The 11,233-nt window shown below is 35.6% G+C and overlaps 1 protein-coding gene across 1 annotated transcript; it reads left to right on the top strand.

The window, feature by feature from the left end:
* Positions 1-5,988: 5,988 nt before the first annotated feature.
* Positions 5,989-9,013, top strand: LOC102628236 (amine oxidase [copper-containing] gamma 2-like). The gene is made up of 4 exons (XM_006477206.4): positions 5,989-7,449; positions 7,619-7,732; positions 7,904-8,454; positions 8,559-9,013. The coding sequence occupies exons 1-4, from the start codon at positions 6,130-6,132 to the stop codon at positions 8,767-8,769; spliced, it is 2,196 nt and encodes a 731-aa protein (XP_006477269.2). The 5' UTR covers positions 5,989-6,129; the 3' UTR covers positions 8,770-9,013.
* Positions 9,014-11,233: the final 2,220 nt, after the last annotated feature.

Raw genomic sequence — 11,233 nt, 5'->3', positions numbered from 1 at the left:
GTTAGGTGATTAGTTTTGGAATTACATGCTTAATGCTTTCCCTACTTTTCAATAAAAAAATACCCTCTCCGAAACTAAATTCAACCAAAAATTCAAAGGTGATCGAGATACACCTCTAGTGATAAGTATCACATCCCTCGCAATTAAGGTCATTATAAAGAATCAAACTAGCTATTTTGGAATGGAAATATAATAAAAAAAACTAAGATATTATTATTTATGACATGCGCATATAACAAGAACTATTAGGAGTGTCTTGACATTTGCATGTGACAAAGATCAAAAGTGTGCATTAAGAGCACCTCTTAAGAAATATAAATGACAAATGAAAATGTATAATCTTAATTTCTAGTATGCGAGAAAGAGATATATGCATGCTTGTACACAAACAAAAGCGCCGTAGTAAACAAACATAAAATTATATGAACGAAGGGGGGAAATATTTGGTAATAACGGGTTTCAAAAGAGCCATAGCATACAACAAAAAAAAAAGTTGCAACTAACGTTTTGGCACAAACGAAAGTAGAAGTTTCCGATTTTCAATTTCTTTTGTCTCTAAAGTTCCCTCTAAAGTTTTACTTATCACCTCTTCATATGACACTGTTGGTGGTAAATTTATGGGGAATGACAAATGTAGAGAAATACAATAATAATGATGGAACTTTATTACGTAAAGTAATGTGTTTTCAATTAACTCTGTATGTAGGAAGAAAAATAATAGTAATAAGTAAACTGCAAAAATTTTGTGTGCTTCAAGGCACGTTACAAATGTTGCTTTCCTTAAGACGTTATTTGCTCCCACCAATTGAGTGATGCACATGGGTTAAGCAAATATGCCTCCAGGATACAATGAAGCACTTGTTTGTTTGCTTGCGTTGTGCATCGACGAAAGCAAACCAGAATACTCTTGAATGTTGCAAGCCTGCCAAGAAAGAATATATTGTTTCAGCAGAAAACAATATATTGGAATGTGAATGCACAAAAGAAATGGGTGTTTTGTGTTGAAATTCGTACTAGAAAGTAAATGCTAAGAAAAGAGTGGTGTAGGATCATTAATTTCATGTCTAAACGGCTTAAACATGACCCCTATTTGTAGATATACTTGTGCCCTCTAATTTGGGTTATCATCTTCATGATACCCCTTCATTCATGGTCATTGGATCTAGATTTGATTTTAATCAATTGTCCAAATTGAACCATCACCATTTCAAATGAAATGTCACCATAAAATGGTGCCATGAAAAGTTATATCATTTAGTAAAAAAATAAATTTTCTACAAGACACAATTAAATGGACATGTCCTTACAACAAGACATCATTTAATTAGACATGTCTTTAGTGAAAGGTACCTTTTCTATAAGGCACAATTAATAAGACATGTCTTTACCATAAGACACATTTATTTTAAAAATTTTTCAACAGACACTACTTTTACCAAAACTAAAATAGCCATGATCTGGGCCTTGCCTTGTTCATTTCCATTGATATCAGAAGAAATAGTTACAAGAGTTTCTTATTAGTCACGTTTGAATCAATCTGGCCCCGCTATTTTCAATAATTTGTATTTCATATATGAGTATAACTGTGATTGTGATCACGTGCCAACAGTTCAATTTCCGTGTCGAAGCAACGGAAAAAGCAGAATAAAACCAATGCTAAAGTACTCATAATATACTTTGGATTCTAGCGAACATAAGTACAGTTTGTACAAATCTTTCCTTTTCTCCCCAACTCGACCTAAACTGAAAAAAATTTGTACAAATCAAATCCATTGTTTGCTCTCATATATATGCTTTAAAAGATTTAATAAAACGAATCTTACATAATAAAACAATAATGTTATACTCATAAAGTTATGGTACTTGATTTATATTTCAAGTAACGTATTACTAACTACTGCTTAACACATGTTAGGTATTAGTTGACTTTATTTTCACTAATTAATGTGATAGTTTTATATCACTTATTAATAAATAACCTTGGACCAAAAAATATTGTGGACCTAACTAAAACACAAATAAATATACTCCCAACAAAGCCAAAAAAGTTATTAACAAAAAAATTCAGGATTAACTTCTTAGGTTCTTATAATTCAAGGACCATAGGACAAACCTCCTAAGTTCCTCATGTTTGACAAATCACAAAAAAAAAAAAAAACCTCATAGATTTCTAGAATTTGAGTATTTTAGGACAAATCACACAAGATAAAGTAATAAACCTTCTATGTTCCTGAAACAAACGAAGACAAACTTCATACGAGACCTAGATTATCTTAGGACAAACCACTCAGGATAAATTTCTTAGGCTCCTAAGACTTGAGGATCTTAGGACAAATCACCTAGGATAAACATCATGTGTTCTATGATCAAATCCTAAAACAAAACAAAAAAAATCATAAATTCTTATTATCCGAAGATTCTAGGACAAATCATTCATAATAAAGTTCCTAAGTTTCTAAGATTCGAGGATCCTTAAATAAATTAAAGCAGACCACCTATGATAAATCTCCTAGGTTCCTAGGAGACACGCTACTTAGGATAAACCTTAGGCTCTTAGGCTACGTTTGGAAGACATGATTGGATTGGATTAGCTTTTAGGATTAGATTGGATTAAATTAGATTGGATTACACCAGATTAAATATAGTATTGTCTTTTGTTTGGTGCATGTCAGATAGGATTATAATAGTGTTATCCTATGTTTGGCATTTTACAGGATCGGATAGTAAAAATAATAATAATTAATAGGAAAATTAAGTGAAATGCCATATGCTTAAATTTTGACAATAACTTTTGCATAAAATTTGCCTTCTATAAATGAAATCAATAATAAAAAAAAAATACAGCACCTGATTCAATAATATTTCACATCTCAATATGTAACAACTTATATAACCAGTACCTCCAATATATAACATTATCGAAAAAGAAAATAAAGAAAATAGGATAACACTATTATAATGTAAGGTTTGTAATTATGTAATTATAAATAAAATAAAGAAAATAGAGCAGAGGACAATTAATAACAAATGTTTGCATGTAATGATACACATAAGTTGTGGAACATGTTATCCATGTGCAAATATATATAATAAAAAGCCACCAACAGCCGTATAGGTGAATGAACTTTCAATCCTTACTTATATATAGTAAAAATAATTCAATTAATTTTCATAATCAAGCACAAATTGGACGGTGCACTTGACATACTGGAATAAAATTATGCAAATGATATGTCTTTGTAATTCAGTTAATTAAAATAAATTGAAGAGAATAAAGTAACGCACAATTGATAATAATAAGGTCCAAATGAAACAAAACTGTTATGAGGGAGAAAAATAATAAAAACCCACCAACATCTAAACAATATATATTGGCAATGCAAAAATTAAAGGAATATTACTGTAAGTTTGGAAAAAGTAATTAAGATTTAAGTAGGGAAAGCATATAGATTCACTTACTGATTGAAGAAGAAAAGTGAGTTTTCAGTTCCTGCAACCAAGCCAACAACAAAAGAAAAAGGGAAAAAAAGTCAAGTTTAAGATCTGTACTTGAAGCCCCAATTTAATTGGAAGATAAGAATCAATTTAAATAATATTTTGAGTACCTTTGATTGTTGTTCAAATCATCTAAAATAATTTTTGGAGAATCAAGATTTGTTGAGGAAGGAAGATGTGCGTGCTTTGCATTTGTTTGAGAGTAATTGTAATTGGGTTTGCTTTCGACTTGATGAAAGAGAAGAGAGGATTATAGATTCACTAGATTTTTTTATCCAAGATAAACCCACCTAAAAAAAGGGATTGATAATCCCAAGATTATGGGATAAAAAATTAGGTTTATTTTTTAATCTTTACAGCCAAACATGGATATGGATGGGATTAATATTTTTAGTCCTGAAAATTAGTTTTATCCTACCTTTATCCCAGCAGCCAAATGTAGCCTTAGGACCATAAGATTTTAGAATAAATCACCTAGAAAAAATCTCTTAGAACAAATCTCCTTTGAACTAAGCACCATGAGACTAGATCCATTGACAAATAAAGAGGATTGAGAATAAAATCACATATTCAAGAGTCAGTCTTTATAGGCACAAGAAGGCAAGTGCCGCTAAGTGTCACAAGGACTCAAGCCAAATCAGAGTCACTTATAAGTATAGACCCACCATCCTTTTTCAAAGATAAGAAAAAAAATCACTCAAGAGAAAAAAATACTAACTTTCTCTCTCTAAAATTCATATTTCTAAAAATTTGATGATCGACTTGACCGTGTGAGGATTTATACTGACAAAGTCGAGCGTCTAATATTTTTCTTGTATTTATAGAAGATCATTTGATAAAGTTATCTTTATCGCCTAAGGAAATGGACTCATAAAAGAAAATTTAGAGGCCCATTAACATTAGAATAAAGGAGAAATTCATCACCTTCTAATTCAACAAAGAGAAAATATAGTCCTAATTAAAAGACCTATTTTTTGGAATTATTCTTACTAGGACAAAATTCACACTAACAAATGATAACTTCGAAGGCAGAAAAATCGATAAAATACACTATTTTAAAAATATTTTATGAATTTAAGTAACTAATTAAATAAAATTATTTTGAAAAATACCGAACGAGCTATTGGTTTTAGTCAAAATTTATATAATTTATTATACAAGCTTTCTATTTTAACTTTGCAAGCGCTAGATCATATAAATAAAAAAGAGTGATGATAAAGTCATAAATTCTTGTACAAACTGATGTTGCATTAATTTATTGGTTGAATGAAAATAAAAAATAACAAAAATAAATCATGTGAGCCAAGAGATATTTAATTCAACTAATTTTATTATAGCACATCAGTTTTAGGGATGGCAATGGGGAGGGGAGGGGAGGGGACCGATCTCCCCGTACCAATCCTCGATATTTTGAGTATGTCCCCGTCCCCGTCAGAATTATTTGAGAGAATCTTCATCCCCTCCCCGAATAATAACAGGGGATCTCCGAGAGTCCCCGATCCCCGAATAACTAATACATTTTTTTTGTTTTCGATTTTGAGTTAATCATATTAAAATAAAAAATTCAAATAAAAGTAAAGTTCGAAATATATCTTACATTAATATCTATTACAAAAGTCACATACATTAAATTAGTAAGTAACGCAACATGCAAGGGATACAAACTTCTTTTACAAACTATCATGAACAAATTAATAGTCTAATACAAAATTGTTACAAATAAAATCAAATTTAGATTCAAAATTAACTTTTTCAATGGTGGCGTGGGCACTTTATAAATGTGGACTATTACCTTTACAACACAATAGTTAAATCGGAGCAAATCAAAAGTAAATATTAGATTAGATTAGATTAGATATTAAAATTGTGATTCGCTGTGGCCAATTATAACATCTAAAAATAAATAAAAAAATAGATTTAAGTTTAAAATATTTAAAGAATATTAAAATTAAAAAAAATTTTGGGCTAATAGAATCTACTCGGTCTTTTTAATGTCCTAAATAAAAATTTAGGACTTTAATTAGTTAATTAGGCCTAAAAGTTTAATAATATAAATATTTTGATATTTTTTATTTTTACCAATATTTATAATTTTATAATTTAAATTTTATAATTTATTTACTAGTAATTTTAAAAAATTAAAATAAAATTAAAAATTAAAATGGGGAAATGGGTAGGGATGGGGATTCCACCTCATCCCCGTCCCCTCCCCGAATAAGAAATTGGGTAAAAAAATTTCCCCATCCCTTCCCCGAATAAGAAATTGGATATAAAATTATCCTCATACCCTCCCCGAATGGAGAAAATCCCTGAGGGTACCCGTCCCCGTGAGGATTTTTGCCATCCCTAATCAGTTTGTACAAGAATTTATAATTATATCATTCCTCATAAAAAATCAACCACGTCAACAATGACGTGTAGTATATTCGACACTTAATGCGATACTTGTGTCGTGATTCTCTGCATCTCTCGTTCTATATAGTTTGGAATTTTCTTAGCTTCCTTATCTTTCCACTGATATATCTGCATAGTACTGTATACTTCGCATACTTTCACTCTCTGTTCTCCCCCATCACACTGATCCGCGATCGGTCGCTCACTCAAAATAATAATTCATTCCTAATCATTTAGTTTATGGAATCAAGACACTATATTCGCTTCCTGTTTTTCTTCGTCGGCATAGCCACTCTTCTAGCCATCACATGGAACAATCTCCCCTACGCGCCGCCCGACGCGACTGAGGATTTCGACTGCACCACCTATTCATCATGGTGCACCTCCAAGAATCGCTTCCAAAGCAAACCCCTTAAAGAACCCGCAAAATCCACAAGCCACCACCACGACCACGCTTCAGACACGCCTCATCACCCTTTAGACCCGCTCACCGTCAAAGAAATCAATCGCGTCCGTACCATCCTCACCTCCCACGAGCTCTTCAAGAACTCCTTTCCCTACGCGTTCCACTCCATCACCTTGCAAGAACCCAAAAAATCACTTGTCCTGAACTGGAACAAAGGTGACTCTTTGTTACCGAGGAAAGCCTCCGTTGTCGCACGTGTGAAAAACATATCATACGTGTTAGCTGTCGATTTAACGACCGAAGAGGTAACCGTACACGAGACAGATTCATCGTCCGGTTATCCTGCCATGACTATAGAAGACATGACGTCGTCAACATGGGCCCCACTTGCGGACGAGGAGTTCAACCGTACGATCCTTGAGCGAGGGGTTGATCTGAAGGACTTGGCGTGTCTTCCGATTTCGTTGGGTTGGTATGGAGAGAAAGAGGAGAACAGGAGGTTGATTAAGGTGCAGTGCTACTCCATGAAGGATACTGCAAACTTTTACATGCGACCAATCGAAGGGTTGACCATACTCCTCGACATGGACACGAAGGAAGTGTTGGAAATTACGGACAAGGGCAAGAACATACCAATACCAAAGGCCGTCAACACGGATTATAGATATTCCGCTCAGGGGTTGCACCAACGAATGAAGCTGATAAATCCAATATCATTAGAGCAGCCCGAAGGTCCAAGTTTTGTAATTGAAGATGAGCATCTTGTTAAATGGGCAAACTGGGAATTTCACTTGAAACCCGACCCGAGAGCTGGGGCGATTGTTTCTCAGGCTCGGGTGAGGGACCCGGATAGTGGGGAGATAAGGAATGTGATGTATAAAGGGTTTACGAGTGAATTGTTTGTGCCTTACATGGACCCCACTGATGCATGGTATTTTAAGACTTATATGGATGCGGGTGAATATGGGTTTGGGTTGCAGGCCATGCCCCTTGACCCGCTTAATGATTGTCCGCGGAACGCCCACTATATGGATGGTGTGTTTCCAGCTGCTGATGGAAGGCCGTACGTTCGATCAAACATGATTTGCATATTTGAGAGCTATGCCGGTGATATTGGGTGGCGCCACGCAGAGAGTCCGATTACGGGTATGGGGGTAAGGTTTTTTCCGAACTTACGAGGCACAAACATTTTTCTTTTCTCAAGTTTCTAATTTTTTCACTGTACTACGAAATCGCATGTCACGGTTAAATGTTTTGATGGCATAATATGAGTTGCAGGTGTCTTTAATTTTATTGCTTGTTTTGTTAAATTTCTTTTGGCAGATTAAAGAAGTAAGGCCAAAGGTGACGTTAGTGGTTAGAATGGCAGCATCCGTTGCCAATTATGATTATATTGTTGATTGGGAGTTTCAAACAGACGGACTAATCAGAATTAAGGCAAGTGGCTTTTTATGACCAGGATTGCATGAATGAAATGTTATGTCACACTTATTTTATCCTTAGCTTTAATTTGGATCGCTCCATTTTGAATTTTGAAGGCAGGTAAAGTTCAATTTGTTGGTCAAATGGACTTTTTCGCTAATTATTTTTTAGAAATTTTAACCACAGGTTGGACTAAGTGGGATTCTGATGGTGAAAGGCACAGCCTATGAGAATATGAACCAAATTTCCAACCAAGCTGAAAATCTATTTGGCACCCTTTTGTCCGAAAATGTTATCGGTGTAATCCATGACCACTTTATCACATTCTACCTCGATATGGACATAGATGGCTCTGATAATTCCTTCGTGAAGGTAAATATTAAGAGGCAGGAAACCTCACCTGGAGAGTCACCAAGGAGGAGTTACTTGAAAGCTGTTAGAAATGTGGCTAAAACGGAGAAAGATGCACAAATTAAGCTTAAACTCTACGACCCAGCTGAATTCCATGTGATCAATCCGACTAAGAAGACACGGGTGGGGAACCCGGTTGGGTACAAGGTGGTTCCTGGTGGCACTGCTGCTAGCTTGCTTGATCGTGAAGATCCACCTCAAAAGCGGGGCGCATTTACTAATAATCAGATATGGGTTACCCCGTATAACGAGAGCGAGCAATGGGCTGGTGGGTTGTTTGTTTATCAAAGCAAAGGTGAAGACACTCTTGCAGTTTGGTCTGACAGGTGAGAGCTGATTTGCCCTTGATTTTTCAATTTGAATGTTGCAATCACTCAAGATTAAGCTGCATTTTAGTTTCTGAGTAATCATTGAATTTTGCTTTTCCTAGGGATCGATCGATTGAGAATAAGGACATTGTTCTCTGGTACACGCTTGGGTTCCATCATATACCATGCCAGGAAGATTTTCCCATTATGCCTACTGTATCCTCAAGCTTTGATTTGAAGCCAGTGAATTTCTTTGAGAGTAACCCCATTCTTCGGATCCCACCAAATGTTGAGAAGGATCTTCCTGTTTGCAAGGCAGCTGCTTCAGCTTGAAACCCAATTCTCTGTCTCTGTTGTAGAACTTGCGTAATTGGTGGGTAACGACGGAATAGAAAACTTTGCCCACGTACACATATAGTGTCTCAACACATATCGGTGACTATCACCAATAAAATCAAAATATCAGGGACACTACAGTTGGTTCTATTGTAGCTTGTTAGTTTTGCTTCTTATCTATGCTCTGTACTGAAAACCTACTCTTTGACGGAATCGACTTTTTGGAAATTTTACTTGGTTATACTGTAGCTTATTTGTTTTGCTTCTTATCCATGCTGGCAGACCTAAAAATTTCAATTTGATCACTAAGAACCTGCACGTCGAAATGGTGATCTCCAAATCATCTTTTTGGAATTTAGTTAGCCTCTGATTCAAATATCTTTTCCATAGGATGTCGAGAAAAGCTAAAACTAATTAAGCTCATCAACTGGGGTCTTGATAGTCCCTCTCAGACCTCAGTAAACAAAGGCTATCGAAACATTTTTTAGTGCTTTGGCAGCGGCAATCTCGAGGGCCATCAAATAATAAAGATTATTAAACTCTACACAAACTGATTACTCGATAACGCCAATCTCATGTGACTCTCCGCACAAAGGGCTTGGAATCGATGTGAAAAACAAAACCAACCTAATAATTAATTAGGATGTGCGCGACAGTATAGGCATCGAAAGTGACCAAAAAAAAAAAAAAGATGTCGCCGTCCCCACAGGATAGTAAAAGAAGAAGTTTGATTCGCAGGTTATGATACCTTCTGGGGTGCTGTAATAATTTTCATTTCATTATTATCTAATTACTGAATAGTGCATATGAAGATGACTGGGAGCTCATTTTTTTCTGGCATTGGGAGTTGGTGTACTGTCATTTTTATCATATTGCTTATTTCTTTTTCTTTTAATTATAGTCTTACAAGTACAAAATCACTAACTACATTGCTTTGTACACAGTGGCCACTGGCCATAACGATGACCTCCCTATAGATAATTAAAAGGGTAAATCGCACTAAAAAGGATACATGACACTGATGACAGGACATTATTAAGCAACTCCTTGAAAGGTTTGGGGCAAACAACATGTTACCAACAATAGTAAGAGTGTTTATGGTTTGGTGGTGAAGGGTGATGTAAGGAGAAGTTTCATGCATGAAGATTATTGGGGAACCCCTTTGTCAAATTTCAAATCTCTTAAAAAGAAGAAAAAGAAGTAAAAAGGGGAAAAAAGTACCCACTGGTCACCCACCCGCTTTTGTTTTTGTTGATGCGAGATTCTGGTTATCCTCGTTCTACGACCAGGGTCTCTGCTCGATCAACTTCACCACGACCAGGATCTCTCCTCGTAAAGCTTCTTCTCCAGAGGTTTCTGCGCACACAGACAGGTCAGAGTACGCCGGTTGTTTTCCCAGCGCAAACCCTCCGACGCTCAAGTCAGATATGAAGGTTCGGGGAACGCTTGCCACAAATCTTATGGCTGTTAGGTTGTTTTCTCTCTTTTCTTAGTTCAAATAGCAAAAAATCTAACTCTTTTACCTTCGTTGGCTACCTTTTTATAGGCTTCCTCTGAGTTCCGGTCTTCCGCAGTTTACGCCCGTTGTTCTCCCCACGCTCGGATGTGGATGTCCCATTATCTTTATGATGGGCGAATGGAGATGGACCTCGTGCCTTGATTCTCGGATATGAAGGCACGTCTCGTCAACTGCCGTTGACCGGGTCTCCTCGCCTCGAACCCTAGCGGGAGTGACCCTATGCCTCTAGCAAGGGTTCCGCCTCGCGAATGGCATATTCGTGGACGAGCAGAATATTCCTGCTCCTGTTCCCTTGCTACCTGGCTCTTACAGGAGACACCTGCTCGCAGAATTCTGCCACCAAACATATGCTCATCACGTCTGGTCTCACCGAAGTATTTCCCTCAAACAGTTTTCTTTGTTTTGTCCTTCTCTAAGTAACAATAGATTAAACCCATTTCTTGATCTAGTAATAGTAGGCTATGCGAAAACTTGAGACTTGAGAAAACTTGAAACTTGGATGCACACATCTAAGTTACTGCAATGTCTATTGAAAACGATAAAACCAGAATAAAAATAAAAATAAAAAACGACACAATACTCGTGTGCTTTAACCTCATAGTAAGGTGGAAGTGAAAAATTGGAGCTAAATCCACCTTGATGCCATTTTTAGATTTAAAAAAAAAATGCACTATTTACTTCGCTCTAAGATGCTTAGTACTACACATGTCCTCCATGTAGGCTATATAACCTAGTAGTTAAGGAAAATGACGATAACTTGAATAAATATGTAAACGAAACTAACTTGAAAATGATTTGAATGATTTAGCCTGAATAATCAGTTTAACTCATTTTGCAATTATTTAGTACATAGGTCATCATGTATACCACCAAAATAAATATGTAAGTAAAAAAAAAGTTATATTAGATATATACAATTATTTAGTACATAGGTCATCATGT

This window comes from Citrus sinensis, chromosome 3 (genome assembly GCF_022201045.2).
Source record: "Citrus sinensis cultivar Valencia sweet orange chromosome 3, DVS_A1.0, whole genome shotgun sequence".
Taxonomy (NCBI): domain Eukaryota; kingdom Viridiplantae; phylum Streptophyta; class Magnoliopsida; order Sapindales; family Rutaceae; genus Citrus; species Citrus sinensis.
This window is presented reverse-complemented; position numbering and strand designations above follow the sequence as displayed.

Bases quoted from the DNA above. Each gene is read 5' to 3' on its own strand.
- LOC102628236 (XM_006477206.4), top strand. From the start codon at position 6,130: ATGGAATCAAGACACTATATTCGCTTCCTGTTTTTCTTCGTCGGCATA. The intron at 7,450-7,618 runs GTAAGGTTTTTT...TTCTTTTGGCAG, and splicing joins GTCCGATTACGGGTATGGGG to ATTAAAGAAGTAAGGCCAAA. The intron at 8,455-8,558 runs GTGAGAGCTGAT...TGCTTTTCCTAG, and splicing joins CTTGCAGTTTGGTCTGACAG to GGATCGATCGATTGAGAATA.